At 42.7% G+C, this 23,918-nt stretch overlaps 1 protein-coding gene across 1 annotated transcript in view; it reads right to left on the reverse strand.

Annotated features, from left to right (window-relative positions):
- The window catches only part of ANKRD13C (ankyrin repeat domain 13C), a 78,472-nt gene that overhangs the window by 39,047 nt on the left and 15,507 nt on the right, over positions 1-23,918 (reverse strand). Inside the window, exons 3-6 of the mRNA XM_044440712.1 lie at positions 21,675-21,779; positions 19,185-19,270; positions 15,490-15,535; positions 4,992-5,058 (exon numbers count right to left, since the gene is read on the reverse strand). Coding sequence (XP_044296647.1) covers positions 4,992-5,058; positions 15,490-15,535; positions 19,185-19,270; positions 21,675-21,779 — 304 coding nt within the window. The remainder of the gene's footprint in view (positions 1-4,991; positions 5,059-15,489; positions 15,536-19,184; positions 19,271-21,674; positions 21,780-23,918) is intronic.

Below are 23,918 nucleotides of genomic sequence, written 5' to 3' on the forward strand. Positions count from 1 at the left end.
AGCTAAAAAAGACAGGGACCCTCCTTCCATAGTTTGTTTAGCATTACGTCTGACATGAGAATTCAGGCTTGTTGCTCTTTTAAGAAGTCCATCATAAGACAGGGTTTGTTCTTGGCCTACGTTTCTGACTTGTGAGAAGAGAGAGAAGTCTCCAGTTTGGACACTACAGTCTATACTAGTACTGAAATCTAATTGAGACAAGGCTGCCATGCAAAATTTCACATATAACCAGACTGAAACTTTTTTCCACTTTGTCTAAGAGACAAGGCTTTCTATTATGTTCAAAACTTTAAAAGTTTCCCTTTTGCCCCTTTCACAGGCAATCTAAATACATTTTATGTAAACATTAAAAAGTTATCTTCATTTGTTTAAAATTAGAAATCTATCATCAAATAGGCAGCTATGCCAATATATAGAGACCATATCCACCAAACGATACAGAGACCCATCCTGCACACTATGTGCCATTAAAGTCATATTGCATGAATAAGATTCTCAGCCCATATTGCTGGAGGGGATATCAAAAATTAAAAACTGGAATCACCATAAATGGTGGGTTTCAGAAGATGTTCAAATTTTTACTTTTCAGACTGTTCTGCAGCCATCAGCCCAATACTGTGCCCTGTTGTTAATCTTATTGAACTCTATGATTATTTTTTATTTATTTCACTTATTTATATTATACTTTCAGGATATAAATCCTACCAAAGCAGTTTACAAGTTTCACTAATAGTAATAAGGTCACAATAAATAATATTAAAAATTCATCAAGATCCTTTCCACAAGGTAGCTGGTAATAGATGGCTCCTGGAAGAGTCAAAAGAATCAACCTGCAATCTAACAATAGCAATCTGTTGCTATCCTTATCTGCCTTCTTCTACCTCTAAAATACTTCTCATAAATCAGTTGGTGTTAAGTGGCCTGTGAAAAGCCCAACTGGGGCAGGCCCTGACCTATTCTTCACTTGCCTCTTTCTCTCCCCTAGTCTATTTGGGGGGGGGGCACTTTGGGGGGGGGAGTGGTAGTTACAGTCTGCATAGTAATGGCCAGCCGTAAGAAGTCACAGCTAGGCTTTTCAAAATGCTGATGATATAAAAAAGGGGAAACTAGTATTAGTCATAGAAATCAATACCAGAGCAGAATCTTGAAAGGTAGCTCAGGATGCAATCCTTCAAACGTTTAGTCAGAAAAAAACATTTGCGCATTCCTCAGTGGCCATGCTGCATGACTTTTTCTAAGCATTTGTGTCCTCAATGTGTGACTACAGAGTAGCAAAATGAGCAGAATGTATAAAGCTATAGAAAAGGCTGGCATTTATCTCTTGTATGAAAAGAGGAAATGTTCACAACCATTTTTAGCATCTTTTACAGATCCATTAAACTCATTTTCTTATTTTAGGAACAAAAATATATTGCACATAACTTGCCTTACTCATTAAGTTTTAGTCTTACTAAACTATACTTACCAAAGATTTTAATTTCATAAGCAAACCAAGTTACACATAAAACATTTTAGGTTTTCAGTTGACATCTGACCAAAGGAAACCACAGCAACTAGATCCTGAAACATCTGAATCATACTAAAAGTTAAACATAGCAGCAAAAGCTGGGGACAAAGGAAGGCTGGCATACAGCATTTATTCTTATTTGTGGTACTGGTAGAATTCAGGAAAAACTGGACTGAAGGAGAAGCTTTATTAACTAGCCTACAGGGAATTGTAAGCAAACATTTAATGTAAGAACATTTCAGCAAATATCTCAAATTATTTGAAGAGTAATTGTATTCCCTTTTGTAAATATTTCTCCTTAAAACATTTTTTTCAGGTTGAAAGGTTGCCTCTAGAGTTGGTGGCAACCCCATGTCTAGTCATATGGGAAAAGGCTATTGAAAAAAATTTTAGCTAGTTTATTTTGGCAACAGAGCTCAAATTTTTATAGCTGAGGTAGCATTTCCTAACCATGAAATATTTATGAAAAACTGTAGTAGTGAGTTCCACAAACTTACAAGAAAGTTTTGTTTTGTTTTTTCAAACAAATGTAGGTAGAATAACCCATATATTGTTCAGTTGTATGTACTGATAGTAACAGGACAATCTATACCAAGTGCACAAAAGGGTATACGAGGAGGAGGAGGCTTGATACAGAAGGACTCTTCACAAGACTAAAGTTTATTTTGAGCTGAGACTTGTGAAGAATGTCAAGGGCAACAAGAAGGGCTTTTACATAGTATTGTTATGTAAATAGTAAGAGTAAGGGGAGACAGGCAGAGGGGTCTCTTAAAAGAGAGGGAGAGGATCCAGTAGCTGATATATGGGGAACAGGCACAGATGTTAAATTATTATTTTGCTACTCTATTCTCCCCAAAGCAGTATGAGGGAGATGTACCAGGGGTGGGCAGATGAGGTTGGGGTTATGGATGCACAGATTAGAGTCCTTCACCTAGAACCTGAGGAGCTCCTCAGAATATAAAAAAGGATATACCCAATCCTGATGGGTTACACCCAAGGGTATTTCGGGAATTGGCAGGATTCTGGAGGATGGCAGGGTGGCGCCAGTGGTGTCAATTTTCAAAAAGGGTAGCAGAAGGGCAAGGAGAATTACAGGTCAGTCAGCCTAATGTACATTCCAGGAACGACAATGGGAAAGCTCATAACAGGGAAAGCTCTAGAAACCCTAGATAGGGAAGGGAGGTCGGCAGTCACACAACATGGCTTCTGCAAAAAATAAGTCCTGTGAGATGAACCTTGTGGAGTTCTATGCCAAGGTTTTGAGGTGGCTAGATGGAGGAGGACATGGTGGATATGGTTTACCTGGATTTCAGCAGGGCCTTTGACAAGGTCCCACGTGATATCCTGGTTGAGAAACTGATGAGATCCATGATAGATTGATGCACTATCCAATGGATTAGGGCATGGTTGACAGACTGCAAGCAGAGAGTAACTATCAGTGAGGAGTCATCAAGATGGCAACCAGTGACAAGTGGAGTCCCCCAGGGCTCATTTCTGAGAAAGATTCTGTTCAACATTTTTATCAGTGACCTGGATGAGGGGGTAACCAGTCAGTTGACCAAATTTATAGACGATACCAAAGTGGGGGCAGTGGCCAAAATGGAGGAGAAGGCATTCCAGATCCAAAAGGGTCTTGATAGACAGTGGACGTGGTCAGGGAACAACAGGTGGGGTTCAGTGCAGATAAGTGCAAAGTCTTGTACCTGGGACACAGGAATAGGTGTCATAGGTACAGGATGGCATACAAGTGGCTGGAAAGTAGCACATGTGAAAGGAATCTTGGGGTACTTGTAGGCAGCAGGCTAAACATAAGTCAGCAGTGTGACACAGCAGTTAAGAGGGCAAAGTCATCCTTGGATATATAGCCAAAGGCATGGCTTCCAGGTCGAGAGAGGTGCTAGTGCTATTCTATAAGACTCTGATGCACCCAGAACTGGAGTATTGTGTCCAATTCTGGGCTCCACATTACAAGAGGGACATAGTAAGGTTGGAATCAGTTCATCGCAGGGTTACAAGAATGGTAGCTGGATTTGCAGGGGAGAGATGCCATATGAGACGAGATTGAGGGAACTGGGACTTTTCAGCTTGGAGAAGAGGAGACTCCAAGGGGATCTTATAGCAACATACAGGTATGTGAAGGGGTGTCACACACTGGAGGATCATGTCCCATTCTCCCCAGTGGTGCAGGGAAGTACGTGATCCAATGGAGCAAAGTTAAAGGAACTGGGTTTCAGGTTGGATGTCAGGAAGTGATTCCTGATGGTTAGAACCCCTAGGATTTGGAATGGGCTTCCAAAGTAGGTGGTGGAGGCCTCATCAGTGAGGGCAATCAAGGAAAGATTGGATGGACAGCCACATGTTGGACATTATATGAGCAGAGCTGGTTTGTGCCGGAGGTCAGACTAGATAGCCTAGGAGACCCTTTCTGACTCACTATGTTTCTATTTCTCTCAGACATAGGCTTTGGAATTATACTGATTCCTACATTTTACTTAAACAAGCAAAAATTCAGGACTCTATGGATCAAGACACAAACTGTCAAGAATACATTTTTTCATGTATTATATAGAGGTTCTAGTTACATGTTCAGAAACTCATAATAACTTGAAGGATTCCTAAATGTCTATTAGGGATTGATTAGAGCTACTTGCCGAGGAACAGGTCAGTTCAGCCCTCAGCTTTCCATATCTGCTCTGGAAAAATCTTCACAGCCTCTATTGGATTTAATTATCATCAAGGAAACTGTGCTGAGGGTGAACCCTAAGCAAGCTCTAGCCTTAAAAATCCAAACATTCTGTTATTAATATTAAAAGCCTCACAGTGAGCTGCTTTACAGAATAAATCTTAATAATTTATTATATTGAAAGTTTTTGTAGATCAAAGGTACAAGAGTTCAGACTCCAAAAAAGGTATTACTATTTGAGCTAATAGTTAATTCACTGTATAACATAAAGGCATTTAGGATTAAGTAAAAAAAAGAAGCCTATCTCCATGTATTACAACTCTTCCAAATATGGACAGGCCCATGACCTACACATATTGAACCATTCAGAGCATAATGTCTCTTTCCCATAGTTATTGTGTCTGTCATGATAATCATGCTTCTGTAATACAATAGATCACATTGGTACAATTATTTTGAGAGGCCATTTTCCTTACTGATAATTCAACACGTGTCTGAGGGTAAGGCAGGAGCTGCAGCAATTTCTCTCTTAGGCATAAAGGCTTATATTGCACCAGACACCACCGTGAAGCATCCCTCAATATTTAGGAACAACTTTTTGGAGCAATTAAAGGATTGCAGAGAAACATAGAACATCCAACCCCCAAAAAAACTCTCTTCCCTGTCATCCCTACAGGGTATGAAATTTTGGAATATCTGAATTAAGTCACAGAAAGAAAAGGAATATTAACCCTTGGGAGTTCAAATCAAATCTTTTAGCAATGTATATTAGCACAATCCAAAGATTTAAATTATTCTTACCTGATATTTATACCTTGTTTGTATATTTTACATGCATCAGAAGGCAGAATTCGGGAAAGTAAAGGCACTATATTTAATAAAAATTACACTATTAGAATTAACTTCATTATAATACATCCATTCACATGTAATAAGAACTTCCTGCTTACACATAAGAGCATGCATGTATACCAATACTACAGCAATTCTATTTAAACTGACACTCTGTTTCAAAGCATGGGAACAAAAAATGTTTAGTTTAGTTTATGTCTGACAAACAGCAAAGCAATAAATTAACTTATTATATATAAAAACAACAATAAAAATGCTATAACCTAGGGGAAGAGTTAAGTGATTCTTATTAAAACAAGCATGATGGGACATAACAATTAGAAGCTTAGTGCACAAAGTATTTATGACTACATGAGTGGGAATGCACTCCTGATTTGTATACTCCCTCACCAACTGTTCAAACTCCTCCCTCGCTGAGCACTAGTACAGCTAGTGTTGCATCCACTGAGATGAATGCTAGCCACAATTAACTTTCACTATTTACTTATTTATTACATTACTATAGCAATCCATTGCCCACAGGCTTTTGGGGAGGTTTATAAATTTCAAAGTTATAAATACAATTCATAAAATACTCATATTAAATAAACAATAAGACAATAAACAATGCACCAACCACAAGACCACAACTGCAGCAGCTACAATAATTCTACATGCCCACCCCACCTCAGCACAGCAGCAAATAATAAAACAGTATTTAAAACTAGCACTTAGCTGTTAAAATCACGGAAAATAAAAAGAATTTCACCTAGCGATGAAAAGATCGCAATGATGGTGCCAGGCATACCTCTCTGCAGAGGATGTTCCAGGCATGGGGTGCCACGACTAAAAAGACCCTTCTCCTAGTTGCCTCCCCACTTACTTCTTTGTGGCGGGGGGGGGGGGGATTGCCGAAAAGGACCTCAGCAGATTATCTTAAAGGTCAGGTAGGAACACATGGGATAAGACATTACTTCAGATAACCCAGCCCCAAACCGTGTTAGAACAAGCACTTTGAACTGGTCCTGCACTTCAACTGGCAGCCAATGCAGCTGAAAGGGGACTGGCATGATGTAATCTCGACATCCCCACTGATAGCTGAATAAGCTGCTATTTCTGGAACATTTTCAAAGTCAACCCCAAGTATTTTTTTTTTATTTATTAAAACATTTTTATGTCGCCCCATTCGCCGAAGCCTCGGGGCGGCTTACAACAAAAAATTAAAATAACATTTTAAAATATATACAATAAAAGTGGAGCATGTAGCCTGTCCAATAGGGATATAGTTGGTAAAACAGCCAAAGCTAATAAAGTGTGCTCTTTGCCACTGAGTTCACTTGTGACTCCAGAGACAATTCAGGGTTTAGAACAGGGGTCCACAAACTTTTCAACAGGGGGCCAGTTGAAAGGTGCCAGTGATGGGTGCAGGCCGCCAAGGCAGTGCGGGTGGAGGGCGCTGGCTGGGCCGGAGCGGGGGGCACATGGGCGCCCACGGATATTGTTTTCTCCGAGTGAGTCCAAAACGATCATGTGAGCAAGCCGCTGCACAGCAAGGCATCGGCTTGCTCGTGCAGAGATCGTTTTGGACTCGCTCAGAGAAAACGATCTCCTTGTGAGCAAGCCGCCACTGGGCATGTGCACACTTGCGGCAAGTCCAAAACCTCTACAAGGGCCAGCTAAATGGGCATGATGGGCCGGATTCGGCCTGTGGGCCATAGTTTGAGGACCCATGGTTTAGAACAACCTCCAAATTACAAACTTCGTCCTTCAGGGGGAGTGTGACCCCATCCAAGACAACTTGAAAATCTACCAACTGGACAGACCTCCATCTTGTTTGGGTTGAATCTCAGGTAACTGGCCCACATCCAGTCTATTACCAAATACAGGTACTGATTCAGAACTGCCACTGTTGAGCTGGGTTTCATCTGCATATTGATGACATGTCAGCCCCTGCCTCCAGATAAACTCTCCCAGCAATTTTATGCAGATATTAAACAGCATGGTGGATAAAATAGAGCCCTGAACTACCACATGGCATAACTGTCATGCTGCAGAGCACCAACTTATGGAATCAGTCAGCTAGTTAGGAGTGGAACCACTGCAACTCCCAACCCAGGAAGCCTTTCCAGAAGGACACCATGGCATGGTTGATGGTGTCAAAAGCCACTGAGACTTCCATGAGAATCAACAGGGTCACACTCTGTCACCTCTCTCCCAGCAAAGGTCATCCCACAGGGTGACCAAGTGAGTTACCCTTTCAAAGCCAAGCCTGAAACTCAACTGAAATGGATTTCAATAGTTGTAGAGGAAAATTGCCAGAAGACTATTGTATAGGTGGTGTAACACAATTACCCTTATTTTCCTACCTTGGCGGGGCCTCATCTTTGGAGACTCAGTTGAGGCCCTCCATCATGCAAGGGAAGCCACTTGCTAATTAGGATGGTACAGCATTGGAATACAGGAAAATAAACAGCGGAGCTTATCGCCATGAGAGCCGAGAAGAGCAGGTTGCTTACCTGTAACTGATGTTCTTCGAGTGGCCATCTGTGCAGTCACACATATGGGTTCTGCACCTGCACAGAGCCTTTGGCTGGAAGATTAACAGCTAACGAGTTTTTGGCGGGAACTCCGCTCCCCCTCCCCCCTAGTATTATATAAGGAGCAGAGTATCCGCCATTTTCCAGTCTTTGAAAGACCGACGTTCGCTCCCTTAATAAAGTTATTGTCAGTATGGCAAAAACCAAAACTTCAGTGGTACGACAAATAGCTAAAGAGATCCTAGCATCGAAGAGAAGGAAGTTGGACCATCCATGACACCAAGCGGGGTCGGAGGGTGGGTTGTGTGACTGCACAGATGGCCACTCGAAGAACATCAGTTACAGGTAAGCAACCTGTTCTTCTTCGTCGTGGCCTCTGTGCATCACGCATATGGGTAGAATAAAAGCTTACCCAAACTGGAGGAGGGAGGTGTCATCAACGAAGAATAGAAGAAAGAACAGCCCTGCCAAAAGAGCAATCTTGTCTGGCACGAACATCAAGTCTATAATGTCTGGCGAAGGTACACGGGGTAGCCCAAGTGGCAGCTCTGCAGACGACTTCCATCGGGACTCCCGATGCAAAGGCCGAAGAAGCAGCAACAGCCCTTGTAGAATGACTTCTTGGAGTAGATGGTAAGTCCAATTTAGCAAACTGGTAAGACAGAGCAATTGTTTTTACTATCCATTTGGAAAGTCGTTGGGAAGTGACCGAATAGCCCCGGTCGTGTTCTGAGTATTTAACAAAAAGTCTATTGGAGTGTTGAACAGACTCAGTCCTGGACCTATAAAAGGCTAAGCAACGACGAATATCCAGCATATGCAGAGACCTCTCTATCGGATTTGAAGGAGTTGGAAAGAATGCTGGTAAAACGATCTCTTGCTGCATGTGAAACAAAGTAGCGATCATAGGAAGAAAGGATGGATCCAGCCGTAGAACTACCTTTTCCTTATGAAAATTCAGAAAAGGGGTGCCTACCCTAAGGGCACAAAGCTCAGAAGATCTATCAGCTGAAATAACTGCTACGAGGAAAGCAGTCTTCCATGAGACAAGGCGTAGATCAATTGTCACCATGGGTTCGAAAGGTGGTCGAGTCAGTGCCTGTAAAACTACTGAAAGACTCCAAGTGGGCATTAGAGGCTTTATTGTTGGATGGAGGTTACCCAATCCTCTCAAAAATCTTTTAATCAAAGATTGAGAAGAAATAGAGAAACCTTGCACAGTTCCACGGTAGTAAGAAAGTGCTGCTGTATATACTTTTATGGAAAAAGGTTTAAGTCCAGACTGGTGCAATTCGAAGAGGAATTGAAGAATCTGCTGAACCGACGCTGATGACGCCAGAAACGAGTGAGATTCGGCAAAGCTGGAGAATCTACGCCATTTCGCTGCATACGACTTTCTAGTGGATGGCCTTAATGCAGATTCAAAAATATATTGCAGATCTGGATGTAAAGTTTGTGAGGTAGAGGTAGTAGGGATTGCCGGTGGCGTTGATACCGGTGCAGCACATACGGTTATCGGATCCTCCAGGCAGTCAGTTTCAGCAACAATAGGCTACGGCAAGGGGCTGCATAGAAATGTTTTAATAAATAAATAAATAAATAAATAAATAAATAAATAATAGGTCTGGGTGTCGGATCATGTCTTCCCTCTGGGTAATGAGATAAGGAAGAAGAGGAAGTTGAAGAAAATCCTCCCGAGAGATATGAAGGAGAGTTGAGAACCATGGTTGGCGTGGCCACCAGGGGGTTATCAGTAGCCCTGTGGCCCCTTCATGAATGATCTTTGCCAACACTCTCATGATGAGGGGGATCGGTGGGAAAGCGTAAAAGGTCATGTGGTTCCAGGGAATCATGAAGGCGTCCCCGGATGACCCCTGTCCTATCCCCGCTCTGGAACAATAGTTCATGCACACCCTGTTCTGTCAGGTGGCAAACAGGTCTATGTCTGGCGGACCCCAGAGGTGAAACAGTCTGTCGCGAACCCAACGGTCCAGTTCCCATTCGTGTGACCGCGACATATGTCTGCTCAAGAGATCTGCCTCTACATTGTCCGTGCCCGCAATATGTACTGCTAGAAGAGTAATACCTCTCGGTATGCACTAGTCCCAAATTGGTATCGACAGGCGGGCTAGTTTCAGGGACCGGGTTCCCCCTTGTTTGTTCAAATAAAAGACCGTAGCCATGTTGTCCGAAGTCACCTGGACAATTTGGTGAAGAAGTACATCCTCAAACAATTGCAGGGCTTTGAAAACAGCAAGAAGTTCCAGGAAGTTGATGTGGTTCCTGGAATCCCGGGGACTCCAAACCCCCTGGCTATGGAGGTCGGAGCAAATGGCTCCCCATCCGAGAAGAAAGGGTCGGTACCGAGAGTCACTGTAGGGTACCGAGGTCGAAACGGGACACCGACATTTAAATTGGCTGGTTCTGTCCACCATAACAGGGACTGAAGAACAGAGGATAGGAGCCGAATCCATTTGGTAGGTGGGTCTCTCTGTGGTCGGAACATCCTGTTGAAGAATAACTGGAGAGGGCGTAGTCTGAGTTTGGCATGCGGAACCACGGTGATGGATGCAGCCATGTGTCCCAACAGGCTCTGGATAGGTCGGGCAGGGACAGTCCTTTCTCGTCGAATCCGAGAGATGCACCGAGCGATAGCATGTTGTCTGTCTTGAGGAAGAAAGGCTCTTGTCAACGTAGAATCCAGCCGGGCTCCAATAAAGTTGATCGTCTGTGTAGGGAGAAGAGAAGACTTCTGTTGATTATTGCAGAGTCCAAGGTCTTGTAATAGAGCACAAGTAATATCAACAGCAGACAAAAGTCCTGCTTTAGTGTTGAAAACCAACAACCAATCATCAAGGTACGGGTATATCCGAATTCCATGTAGTTGAAGGTGTGCGCAGACAGGAGCCATACACTTCGTAAAAACTCTTGGTGCAGTGGCTAATCCAAATGGTAACACCTTGAATTCGTAGATTTCGGAGTCTACTGCAAAATGAAGGAAGCGCCTATATCGTGGATGTATTGAAATATGAAAACAGGCATCCTTCAAATCCAGCGACACGAACCAATCCCCTCTCCCCAGCAATGGAAGGATATTTTGGAGCGTGGTCATCCAAAACTTCTTTGGTGTTATGAAACTATTGAGAGCTCTCAAGTCCAATATGGGTCGGAGACCCCCATCTCGTTTCAGGACAGTAAAATATCTGGAATAGAATCCGTGGAGTCCTTCTGATAATGATAAGCAACGAACAGCTCCTTTAGTAAGGAGTTGGTGAATCTCGTCCAACAGTACCAACGAGGTCGGTGTAAAACGGATAGGATTCAATGATGGAACAACATCGAATTCAATTCTATATCTGTGCTGGATGATGGATAACACCCACCTGTCAGAGGTAATGGACTCCCAAGTGGAGAGCCGACTTTTCAGCCGGTACCCAAATGAGAGAGGGGAGGGTGAAGTTGGGAGGAGAGGAAAGGATCGCTCGTCCCATCAGCACTGTCGCCTATCCGCGTCGAAGCAGCGGCGGCCCTGCTGGAAGCGCTGGGACAGTTGCTACCTGCGGCGTTGCTGGCATTGGTGTGGTTGTTGTTGCTGAGGTTGGTATTGTTGGCGGTATTGCGGGCGTGACCATGACCACTTATGTCGAGGCTGGGATTGCAGTTCCATACGACGGGCCGTCATTCTGGATTCATGGATCTTTTTTAGTTTACTATCCGTCTTCGCATTGAAGAGACCGGATCCGTCGAACGGCATCTCCTCAATTCTCCGCTTCATTTCTTCAGGAAAATTGCAATTACGCAACCAGGCGTGTCTGCGGAGAGAAATGGCACCGACGAGCGACCTTGAATCAGAATCAACATGGTGCCTCACTGTAGAAAGCTGCTGCACCGCCACTTGCACAGCTTCCTTAACAAAGGTTTTCGCTAGCTCGCCCTGGTTGCCTGGGAAGGTGTCAATGATAGTGTCTAGGCGCTGCATAAGGAAATATTAATAGCGCACCAGGGTCGCCTCCTAATTTGAAATTCATAATCCAAGGCCAGAAGCTGCGTACACCCGGCGGGCGAGGAAGTCAACTTTTCTTCCCTCCTTATCATGAGGCGAAGTGTGTCCACGTGCTTCCCGGCCCTGAGAAGATTCCACAACAACCGAGTTCGGCTTGGGGTGACGGAGGAGGAACGGGATGTCCCCCTTCTGAACCCAATACATGGATTCATATTAACGTGAAGTCGGTTGTGGGTGGGCTGGGAGGTCCCATGGCTGAGTCATTGCCTGCCGCAGAGTCGTTATGAACGGTAGGGCGATAGAGGTGGATCGTTCGCCCCTGACCACATCATAAAAACAGTCAGTGTTTGGTCCCGGTTGTTGATGGACTTCGTTGTCGAGTGACCTCACCAGCCTGGCCATTAACTCATTGAAAGAGATGTACAGTTCTTCAGGTGACCCTGGGCCTTGCGAAGTAACCGCTGCATCTGGCAAGGTCGAGTCAACCTCGGATTCATCAGATTCCATCCAGTAAGGAGGTGGGGCACTGGAAGAGGAATCTCTTGGTGACTCCGATCTGCCGCTCTCTCTAGATGGAGCCCTCAGGGCGTCTCTGGGTGTAGAATGGAAACGATCCCAAGGAGCTGGCGGCGAGGATCATCCTCTGGAAACCGGGTAATAGGCCACAGATGGGTACTCTTCCTGTCTCAGAACGGAGTATTGGGAATGGTACCAGTCATTGGATCTAGCATCCGAAGAACGGCTCCTACGGCTTCTCAGAGGAGAGATGGCGATGTCGGTATCCAGAGGGATGGGCGGCATTGGTGTTGGCGACCGAGCTCTCGGTGGGGAATCTCTTATTTCACCATCCAAGATGGAACCACGCCATGGGTCCTGAAGGGGTTCGGCTGCCGGTCGGCACGGTGAGCCTGGTGGAGTAACCCTCATAGCCACCTGGACGGTCGGGACCAAGGGGGTCAGTTCCGTGGCCGGAGTCGGGATCGAGGAGGTCGCCGAACCCAAGTGGCGATGCTTTGTATGCTCGGGATTCCTCGGTTTCTTAACCGGCTTGCCAGCCTTATCCTTTTTGGCCTTCTTATGCACAGGATGTTTGTCCGGATCACTGTGCTTCCTGTTCTCTTTTTGTTTCCTCGGTAGGGAAACGGGCTGATCAGCCATGCTAGGAGCACCTTCTTCAGAAGGGTGTGAGGGCGGAGCAATGGAGGAAGAGGCCAGGCGTTGCAGCAGGTCAGCTGAAGTTGGATGGCCTTCGGGTGGAGCCACTGTGGGGGGCTTAGCCACCGCTGGTCCGATTGGAGAGCCTGGTCCCACAAGAGCTTGCGGAGGCAGTTCTCCCGATTCTTCCTCGCCTGTTTGGAGAAGGCCAAACAGTGGCCGCATTTATCTGTCCTGTGCCCTTCCCCCAGGCAAAGGAGGCACAGGTCATGTGGGTCCGCGGCGGGCATTTTGGAGCCGCACTTCCCGCACTTGCGGAACGCCGCCCGTTGTGCCATCGTAGAAAAAGAAGAGAAGGAGATAGTAAAGCGGGAGAATAATTTTTTTTTTTTTTTTTGGTTTTGTTTTTACAGGAACGAGAGAAAAAAATTGAAAAGCAAGAACTAAGAGAAAATACTAACAGTAACAGGAACAAGGGAATACTAACTCGGTAAGGAAAAAGGGAAGTTTTTCAACAAGCGAGAGGTAAGTAATGATCTAAGCGAGAGCGAAGCGGCACGAGGCACAATGAACGGCAGTTGCAAAGACTGGAAAATGGTGGATACTCCACTCCTTATATAATACTAGGGGGGAGGGGGAGCGGAGTTCCTGCCAAAAACCGTTAGCTGTTAATCTTCCGGCCAAAGGCACTGTGCAGGTGCAGAACCCATATGTGTGATGCACAGAGGCCACGATGAAGAAGAGCAGATGTGGCTAATTAACTGTTTTGACATAGTTTCCTACAGCAAGTAGCACTCTTAGATTTAGGATAGAGAGAGAAGCCTCGCAGCCCCCATCCAAGCAAGCTTCATTTTGAGATCTAGCCAAGCAAGGAAGGTGACACACGCCAGCCAAGAATTAGGGCTTTTTCCTTGTCGTTTGCGAGAGGAGTCTCCAGATGGCTGATGGAAGAAAGCCAACTTACTTGGTATTATATTTCCTTTTCCATGTTTTTATGTCTGTTTACACTATAGCGCTGGTTTTAGAATAAAATCTTTAGACTTTAATCCACCTGTGTGCACATTGCTTCTGGATCCAAAAAGAACTTTTGCCCTTGGCAAAACAAAAGTCTGTTTCATCCAAGAAAGCTTGGAACTGCCCAGCCACCACATACACAAACTCCTTTCCCAGGAAGAAATTATTTGTAACAGGTTTGTAGATATTCACAACTACTTGGTACAAGTTTGGACTTTTAGGAGTGAATTAATAAATGAGGCTGGTACCACTCCCTCTCTCAAAGAGGCACTTACAGTCACCTGACCAAGGTGTGAATCCTTTCCTTAGTTATCCTGATTAGCCAATATAGGCAAATGTCGCACATACAGGTGGTAGGTCAAACTTGACCAAGCACCTTGTCCTCATCCTCAGGCCTCAATAACTGTAACTCATCCAACAAAACTGGACCAGATGGTGCTCTGAATAACTCTATTAGGAGCCATATTAGAGCAACTTTATCTTCAAAGTTTCAAGCATACTTGTCACAGCAAGCTACCAAGGGTTCTATAATCTCTCCTGCTGGCCCAACATGTAAAATGCTATGAATCACTTGGAAAAGCTCAGATGGATGAAACTGTGAAAATGAAATGCTGGTGGCACAGAATTGTCACTTCACTGCCATGGAATAGGCTCGTTAATGAGCTCTAAGACGTGTTTAGTCAGACTCCTTGCAAGTTTTCTCCCATCCAAGCTCTAGCTATCTTCCTCTTGCTACACTGCCCTCAGCTCAAGATCAAATTCCTACAGATCATGGCTATCCACCCTCCCCAACCATCAAGGAAATGCTGGTGCTGCACTGAGTACCTGGGTGGGCACCACTGGGAAAGGAGAATCCCTCCCATTACCCCCACTCAGGTTTCAGTAATGCAGGCTAGGTCAGCCCCTCCATTAGTCATGGATGAAGGAGATCATATTTTGGGCTGACCTGAGATTCAACAACACCACCACAATGCCTGAGGGTACAATGGTATGGCTACCAGTAATTGTCCAGCTGGGGGAAGAACAAGAAAAGGGGATAGCTTTCAGATATCTAATCCCTCTTCTCCTTTGCTGGCCTGTTAATTCCCCAGCTCCATATTTCCCCCACCCATAACCATAGTAATAGGTGCACTCCCATGCTCCCCAGCGGTACCCAGTATCATATGCTAATCTCAGTAAAAGAATAAAATTAAAAGCTGCTGCACCTGTGGCTGCAAAGTTGTCCTCTTTCAGTCTACTAGGCAAATGTTCCAGCCCCAAGCAGTGCCAAACAGGTACCAAAAAGGTGCTAAAGAAGCAATGACCTTTGTTTAGGACCATGGCTCAAAGTGGGTTCAAATTCTGGTTTGTATTAACTTGGTATAGACACCGAGTTAAACATAATTAGTCTTCTCAGGATCCAAATCATGTTCTGTTGAACCCTCTCTGAAGGAGACCCAGCAGAACAAAGCTGTCCCTCTTCACTGTTTGCTGTAGTGGACAATGAGCAACTGCCACAGCAAGCGATGGGGCACATTTTGCTGGAGACCCTTCTCACAAAATCATATACAGCAAGAAGCCCCACTGCCTTGCTGTCTTCACATGCAGCACCAACATCTTCTTCATCCACACAGCTGTATTCATGAAGGCTTCCATACAACTTGGGGCAGGGCTGCCACAGACACCTTCTTAAAAGCATGATCAACACAAGTAGAAAGTCTGAAAAACATACTATCAACCTTTTTAGTCTTCAGGAAAAAAGTAAAACAAAAAACCTTACCCCAACTTTGAAAATCCCAGTGAAGTTCAAGATAGAAGTCACCTAGCTGAAAGGAAACAAAATTGTAACTGTTAAATGATAATTAATTGATTACTACTTCCATGTTTTTATTTATGTTTTTCAGAAACACTAAAACATACAATCCTTTCATCTTGAACATGAAAAACTTTTATAGATATATTAATCACGTCCTATTTGAATATCTTTTTTCCATTAACAGTTTTTAAAAATCTACATTAACTTTTGATTTTATCCACAAAAGGACTGAAATTGGCACCTCTACACATTTCCACTAATAGTTTAAAATATGCAGAATATAGCCAAAATTGTTTGTTCAAAACTATAGATTTTTTTTAAAATCTACTTAATCTTGTAAATAGATACAAGACAGTACTCCTATACCTACAGACCACACAGTCACAGAATGGATTGATATTGCAACAGGAACTAGCATTTCCTGATATAAATCCAGAAATGTGTGGATCCTTTCCAGAATAGGACAGGTTCTAACAAAGCTAATTTCCAGAATAGGAGAGATGAATGGAGCTCTCTTACCCAGTTCTAGAAACCAGTGTTGGTGCTCAGTTGTTTCAGGAGCAATTAGTTCTTGTCACATATAAAATAGTGTACAATATGTCATAAGATGTTCTCTCACCCATGAGTATCATTCCACTGATGTTACTCTAAGAGGCTGTTAAAACCATGCATCCCCTCAGACAGATAGCTTAGAAGCAGGCTTGTACTTTCCTCACCTGGCCCCTATTTCCTCTTGCTGCATGATGAAGTAAACAACCAAATTATAGACCCTCTGATTATGTCAGCATTTCACAGAAGTGTCTAGCCTGATTTTATTTTACTCACCTACTTTTTACTCATATGAGTAAAGGGTCCCTCTTCAGACTAAAAAACAAGCTCATAATTGTTCAAGTTAGAAAGACAGCAGACTAGCAAAGGTGACACAGATCACGCCAGGCTTCTGATAACACACTTGACTTCTGTGCTTGCCTAGGAACAGTAATGCGCTTCTTCTATGGTCCACGTGGAAGGCAAGTGAGCCGGCCAAGGCAGTAGTGACTGATCAATACCTCCTCCTCTAGCCTGTGTTTCTCTGATGAACAGACAAAACTCCTTTATGCATATCCAGCATAAAAACAGAATCAATCCCTATCTCCGCAGTAAATCCACTTGATTTTTGTGCCAGTCACAGAGGAAGGGACTTTGCCTAATATATTTCCAGCACAGAAACGGACCAAGTGGGGGAGCAGCAACACTGTCCCTGTTACACTACATTGATCTGCTTTTACCTACAGCCAACACAGAAGCCAAACAAGCTGGCAAAGTAGAAGAGACAGCTTTGTCCTTTTTGCTATTGCTCTAGTGAGAATTCCATGCATTACCTTCATGAAGCCTTGTCCCTAGTGCAAGCAAGTCAGTTGTTAAAGGGACATGACTGGGCTATTTAAAGAGGGGATATGGAAGAATGGAGTGTTCAAGCTCAAGGCCAGTTCTTAATATAACTAGCGCAGGACTCCAGTATCTGCAGGGATAGGTTCCAAGCCCCCCAGCAGATGCTTGAAACCAGAGATAGTACTGAACACTATATACTGTGAATATGCATTTCTTTTTCACAAATGGAAGATTTGTTCTGCACATATACCCTAGCATCCTCAGCATACGATTTTTTTTTCTTTCCCTATTAAATTGAGAACTTCCACTTAAAGGAAGCACTTTATGACTTCTCTTTCAGAGCAAGGTCAACCCTGGCTAAGCGAAACTGCAGTAACTGAATTAGTGCATATGGTGATCCTACTGTACTAATATAAAGGAAGACACACACCAATCTGAAGAAAAGAAGGCTACATTTGAAGTTTCCACAGGAACTTGTGCAACCAGTGAAAAGAAACAGACAGCTTGCTTACCTGCAACTGTTACTCTGAGTAGTCATCTGTACATTCACACATACGGGTTCCGTGCCTACACAGAGCCTCAATTTGGGAAGCTTCTAAGGCTGAGGAACTGTTGGCAGGAACACCCCCGCTCCCATTTTAGTATTCGTGTTATCAGTGGGTTTCCCTGCTATTGTCTCAATTTGCTGAGACTGCCTATTTTGGCTTTGGAACCAAGAAAATTTCAGTACCAGTATGAGTATAAATTCCAATTCAAGTTCAATGATGGGTGGGTTATGTGGATGCACAGATTATTACTTGAAAAACTAGTTACAAATAAGTAACTTGTCTTAGAAGGTCACTCCATTTTTTTCACATCCCAGAGGTAAAAAATTCCTCAAAAGAATATGAAATCTTGTCTTTCTGATCAGAATTCTTTTTTATTAGAACCTCTCAGTTATTCTCAAAGCAGTCTCCACTAAGTCCTCTGAACCTCTGGCTACCTCAGATATTCATCTATTCTCCTGGAAAGTGGCATTTCTGGCTGCCATCACATCAGCCAGGCAATTAGGTGGATTTTGTGCTTTGCAAGTGGACCTTCCATACATGGACTTCCACAAAGACAAGGTTGTTCTGCACTCTGACAGTTCCTTCCTAACAAAAGTTGTGCCAGACTTCCACATAAATCAGGACAGTAGGGTGAGAATATTGCAGCCGTGTGTGTGCAAAGAGAAGAAAGACTGAAACTGAAGAGAAGAAATCTATGGCTTGTTACTTCAGAAAAGGGTGGTATAAGCTTCTTGTTCCTTTTAACAACTTTTTAGAGCACTTACTGCTGTGGTTACTATAGTTCCCTGGTAGTTCTAAAATAACCCTAAGAAAGAACAGAGTAAATGGAGCTGTACTGGGGGACATGTAAGTGCCAGCGGTATTGGCACCTCATTTGTTCTGCAACCTCTAACTTTTTTTTTAAACTGTTGTAAATATTTGTGCATTTTGGAGGGCCTGGGAAAAATGAAAATTTAAGTGGCTGGGAAGAAAATGGAGGGAAATTTAGATACATTTACTGCTCTGTTACTGCAGGTGAGCAAAGTTCTACTGCACAGTCATTACATTTGCACATTTTTGCAGGTTTTTTTAAACAACTGTCAGTGAACTATTGTAATAGCAAGAATAAATGCTCCAAATAATCTACCAGAAAGGGAGAGAGTTAATATCTCCTTTCTTAGAGTAGCTGGAGGTTCAGGTAAAAGATGGATGGTACTGAAAAGTTCAATTCACAAGAGGGAGCTCTTGAACTTTTAGTCTCTTATCATCTGAAGGACCAAACTGCTGTATAGTAAGAAATGGGCTACGTAAACACAATAGTTGATTAACTTTAAAATAATCTAAAAATAAAAATGCCAAAAAATAGAGACAAGGAATACATTATTATCCAAGACAAATATCATCACATTAGAAGCTCCATATTTATATATACAAACCACAGCAAAGTCATACCACTTAAGCCCATGGTAGGAATAGGCAACATGCAACAAAAAGGTCATATTCTGTCACCAAGGTCTTGCCTAAAATCCATGCTATTTCTACACAGTGACTAACCTACTGACCAACCTTTCTGATGAACTAGATGATGAGGTACAGTTCATACACAAAAAGTTGACCAAGGCAGTTCTAGAAAGCTTTAACTCAAACAGGACTTGCAGAAGTGCCAGTTTGTCCACATTTAGTGTAACTACTAGAAAATTATTTAAAAATTAAAGGACTTATAATCTTAAATCACAAATGATAAAGCTTTTACAAGCTTACCTCTTTCAGGGCTTTTAATAATCGAGGTCTCTTTTCTTCAACACTTTCCCTAGACTGTTGTTTCAATTTCCTTAGGAGTGCTGTAACTAAATGAATATACTGTAAGCCAAATATAATGACATTAAGTATCCACTAAGCCTAAGACTCAGGACATTGGACTGCCTTTAAAACATTTTTTGTTACAGAACAATTACACAAAAGTATGGAGGCCTGGTGGTACAAGTCAATCTGCATCAATATAGTGTGAACTATACCTCAATCTACTTTCATAACACTTTAATGGAACGCATGAAAAGCTGGAAACATGAAATGCTTCAGCATTATTGAAGATAAGCAGCTATCGTCTGGTCAGTAATTTGGATGGGATACCACTTGGAACCTCAGGTAATAACAGGATACATATATCATATGTTCACAGGTACAAAGCCTTTGTGTGTGCTAATGAACTTGCCTGAATTTCGCTCTAAGAAATAGTGAAGCTGCAACCATGTTTTCCCTTTAAACTCTCTCATAACTAAGTCTCAGACTGATGTCAGAAGGAATGTGCAGTGGTACCTTGGCTCATGAACATAATCCGTTCCAGGACTCTGGTCGTGACCCAAATTGGTTGTGAGCCAAGTTAAATTTCCCCATAAGGTTCAATATAAATAAGGTTAACCTGTTCTGCAACTATTTTTTTAATCAGAAAAATGTGAAGCAAAGTGACAAACAACAACAAAGATCATGGCCATCTCTCCTCCCCACACCCCGAGCACAAGTGCAGCCATCTCCCCGACGCCCCCAGCATGACCGCGATCCTGCCTGTCATCCCTACACATGTCTGTCATCCCGGCGCGCTGGGGTGTGTGTGGAGAGATGGGCGTGAACACGGGCACACTCGGGGGGGGAGGTGGGCGCAATCGTGCTGTGGGGGAGATGGCCAAGATCATGGTTGCGCTCCTGCAGGAAAGACGGGTACAATCACGGGTGTGTTCCTGCAGGAAAGACGGGAGCAATCTTGTCCATCTCCCCCCCGCCCGCAGCACAATCAAGGCCATCTCCCCACTCGCCACGATCGTGGTTGCCACCCAATGCAGAGTTTGTGACCTGAGTCAAATTTTTTATGAAATTTTTGTTTGCGACCCGATTTGGTTGTGAACTGAGGCATTCGTGAGCCGAGGTACCACTGTATATAGCAATCTGAGAATTCTGTAAGGGACATTTCTAAAATACGGGCTAAAACAAGCACCCCCAGCTGCGGCCATAGCATTGATGTTCTTCATGCTCAAAAAAACTCTCATCATTTGAACATTGGAGCTGTACATAAGCATTCTACTGATCAGATGCTTTTTTCAAAAGCAATGAAACACATTAATCTGCCATCCCAAAATGTTTTCTTCTAATTGTACATAATTAAAGGAATAAATAATCTATCTGAATATTACAATAAGTAACTATATAAAAGTTACAGATACTAAATATATTAGTCTTGAAAGGTAATTCATAATTAGCAAATTACTGCTCTTTAGAAGGCCAGATACTGAACATGAAACTCAAATACTTTGGTCACCTAATGAGAAGGAAGGACTCCCTGGAGAAGAGCCTAATGCTGGGAACAATTGATGGCAAAAGAAGAAGGGGACGGCAGAGAGTGAGGTGGCTAGATGGAGTCACTGAAGCAGTTGGTGTGAGCTTAAGTGGACTCCGGGGGATGGTGGAGGACAGGAAGGCCTGGAGGAATGTTGTCCATGGGGTCGCGATGGGTTAGGACACAACTTCGCGACTAACAACAACAACAAATAATTTGTGTTGAATAAAATAGCAAATTCCAATATAAACAAACTAATATTCATCTGCCATGAAAGTCTTAAAAGGCTAAAGCAACTGAATAAACCTGGGCCTTATAATTTTACTGCTATAGCATGCATGAGTCAGTCACTTTATGTGTCAGGAACTTTTCAGCTGAGAAGCAGGCTATGATAATACCAGCACCACCATAATGCCTTTTTGGTTTTGATCTTAAAACATGGTTGGTCGACTAAAGCTCGACTAAAGCTTATCTAACAGTAATATAATAGTGCTCTTTATTTACTCATAGTTAAAGTTGGTGCCAATGTAACCCTTACACTATTATCTTTGGGGAAAGGCTCCTATGATCCATTCCTGATCTCTTATAAAGTGATAGCCAGCTTCATTTCTGTACCAACCCTAATACTAGTTGATTCTATGGCAGAAACTAATACAAACATTATATTCTCTGGATCTGTTCATGATCCAAAGCAGGGATGGAAAACCTATAGCCTTCAGATATATCCTACAACTCCCATCATCCCTCACCATTGGCTATGCTGGCTAGAACTGATGGTATTTGTTGGTCAAATCATCTGGAAGACTTCACGTTTCCCCCTCCAATCTAAACACTTGAATCAGGACTTGCAATACACAGCTGATTTTCAAGGCAAAATAGGTTTCCTGTAGTTATGCTAAACAATCAGAGAAATTATTTCTTACTCATTTGTCTATCTCCATAGCTGATGGCTTCTGCAAGAGGACTCCACCCCTGAGCATTTTTCACTTTCACAGGAGCATTATGGGCCAAAAGTAAGTGGGCACATTCTATAAAAAAGGAAGAGACAATAAATATTTTCCAAATAAGACCACTAAATCACTCTTCTGCAAAAATCACTCTTCTGCAAAATTGTTTGTAGATGGATACAAACAATTCTGAAGTAAATATTTTCTTCTAATTCGCACACAGCTGAGCAGCACATTAAAACAAACCAGCTGAGGACATTTTTTGCATTTAAAACATGGTATGCAGTGTTTTAATGTAAATTGACTGTTGGGATGTCACAACTGGGTTGAATCCAGAGTATTAGTCATCTTTAGTCCCATCAAAATCAAACCTGAAGTTATGACCAATTTGTACCATGTATTCCACCAGGACTAGAATCTAGGTAGCTTTCTGGATCCAATGCAATACCTCCAGAACAACTGTAGATTATGGAGAAATTAAATCTGAAATACTGGTTATTTAACAATCCAATCTGCTCTGCAATGATCCTCAAAATCATTTGTATTGATTTATGTTAAGTAAGAACCCACGACTCGTTTTGCTTAAGATACAGATAATAACCTTTCTTAAACTATCATGACTGCAATTACCTTCAGAGCTGAAGTTGAAACTAGAATTCAACATTAGTATAAAAGTATTTTACATGAAATATGCCTATAATTTTAGGAGTGTTGAATGTAATTCATAAGAATGTTTCCATATTGGCCAAAAATATTTATGAGGAGTCTAGAAACAGGCCATGAGTGCCATAATATGCTCTTGCTCATGTCTCTCAGCAATGGGTATCAAAAGGAACACTTCTTCTAATACTGAGAATAATACAGATTCTAGAACATGACTAGAAGCCACTGGGTACTTATCATCCAAGAATTTGTCTAAGGCATCCAAAATAGCAGTTACCATTACATCTTGCAGAACTCAGTTCTATTGTTTCCATAAACTTAAAAGAAGAAATGGTCAAACCTTATCAAACTACCTGGCAAACAGCTAAAAGTGTTTAATTATAACTTCTAAGAAAATTAGCTGAAGTAAGGAGTAGATTTTTATCAACTGTATCCAACTCATGTTGCTCTACTGAGGTTCTTTGATCCAACAGAGGCTTATTATCAGCAGACAAGGGAGAAAGGCAATTTTGGCAATGCCTCTTTCCCCTTGCAGCCAACTATCCACTCACCAAATCTACTTTAGAGGGTAGGGATTTAGGGGTTACAACAACCAACCTGTGATAACAAACAAGGGTGTTGCCCCAACCAGGTTACTGGGTTCACATGACATCAATTCATTAATCAATGATAATAATCTGTAGCTGGCTGTTATGTCATGCAAACACAAGTGCACTGTATTTTTCAAACCAGCCATGCTGAGGATACATGGGCTGTTATAAGTTTTATTTTGAGCACAGTGGGTTGTTGTGTCATCTGAAACTGGGTGACAGATCACACCAAGTCCCACAGCCAGTAATTCATTCTGCAAGAATGACAAGAAACCATGTGGTACTTTCTGAGCTATCCCTGGCTACTGCCATAAAACCCAGGAGTGCCCAAGCACTCCCAGGAGTGACTGGCATGGGCTCTCCTTTTCTCTGCTGCAACACCAAGCCATTTTTGGCTGTCCAGTCCACATTTGGAGAGTCTTGAGCTGCCCTTTCAAAGTGCCCAACTCACTTATCAGAGCAGCTCCCTCAGGAAGAGAACAGGACTGGCCAGCGGCCTCATGAGAGCTGCCTCAGCATACAAATACAATAAGAGAAAAGCAACAGTTTATAGGTCAGGTCTTCAATAGGTGAACTGTAAAAGCAAGCCATTAGTCTTGCAATCTAACTTAAGCAGATTATTTTGCTATAGCACTATCATTCAATTTAAATTAGATTGGTATTGATCACTTCACTTATTTACTTGCTTATAGTAGGTCTATACTGCCCTACATTCAAACAGATTCCATACTGGTAAACCATATGACATTGAATAAAATAATAAAAGCAATATATTAAAATATTTAAATGACATTAAGACCATGGCTGGATTAGCAAGAAAAGGTTCACTGGAATAAAATTGTCTTCAGCAAGTGCAGAAAATAGCATAGCGTTGATGCCTGACTGACCTCCTGAGAGAAGGAATTCCACAGAAATGTGGACCACCACACTGAAGGCTCTTCTCCTGGTGGACTCCAGTCAGACCATG

This window comes from Varanus komodoensis, unplaced genomic scaffold, assembly GCF_004798865.1.
Source record: "Varanus komodoensis strain SLA01 unplaced genomic scaffold, ASM479886v1 scaffold1, whole genome shotgun sequence".
Classification (NCBI taxonomy): domain Eukaryota; kingdom Metazoa; phylum Chordata; class Lepidosauria; order Squamata; family Varanidae; genus Varanus; species Varanus komodoensis.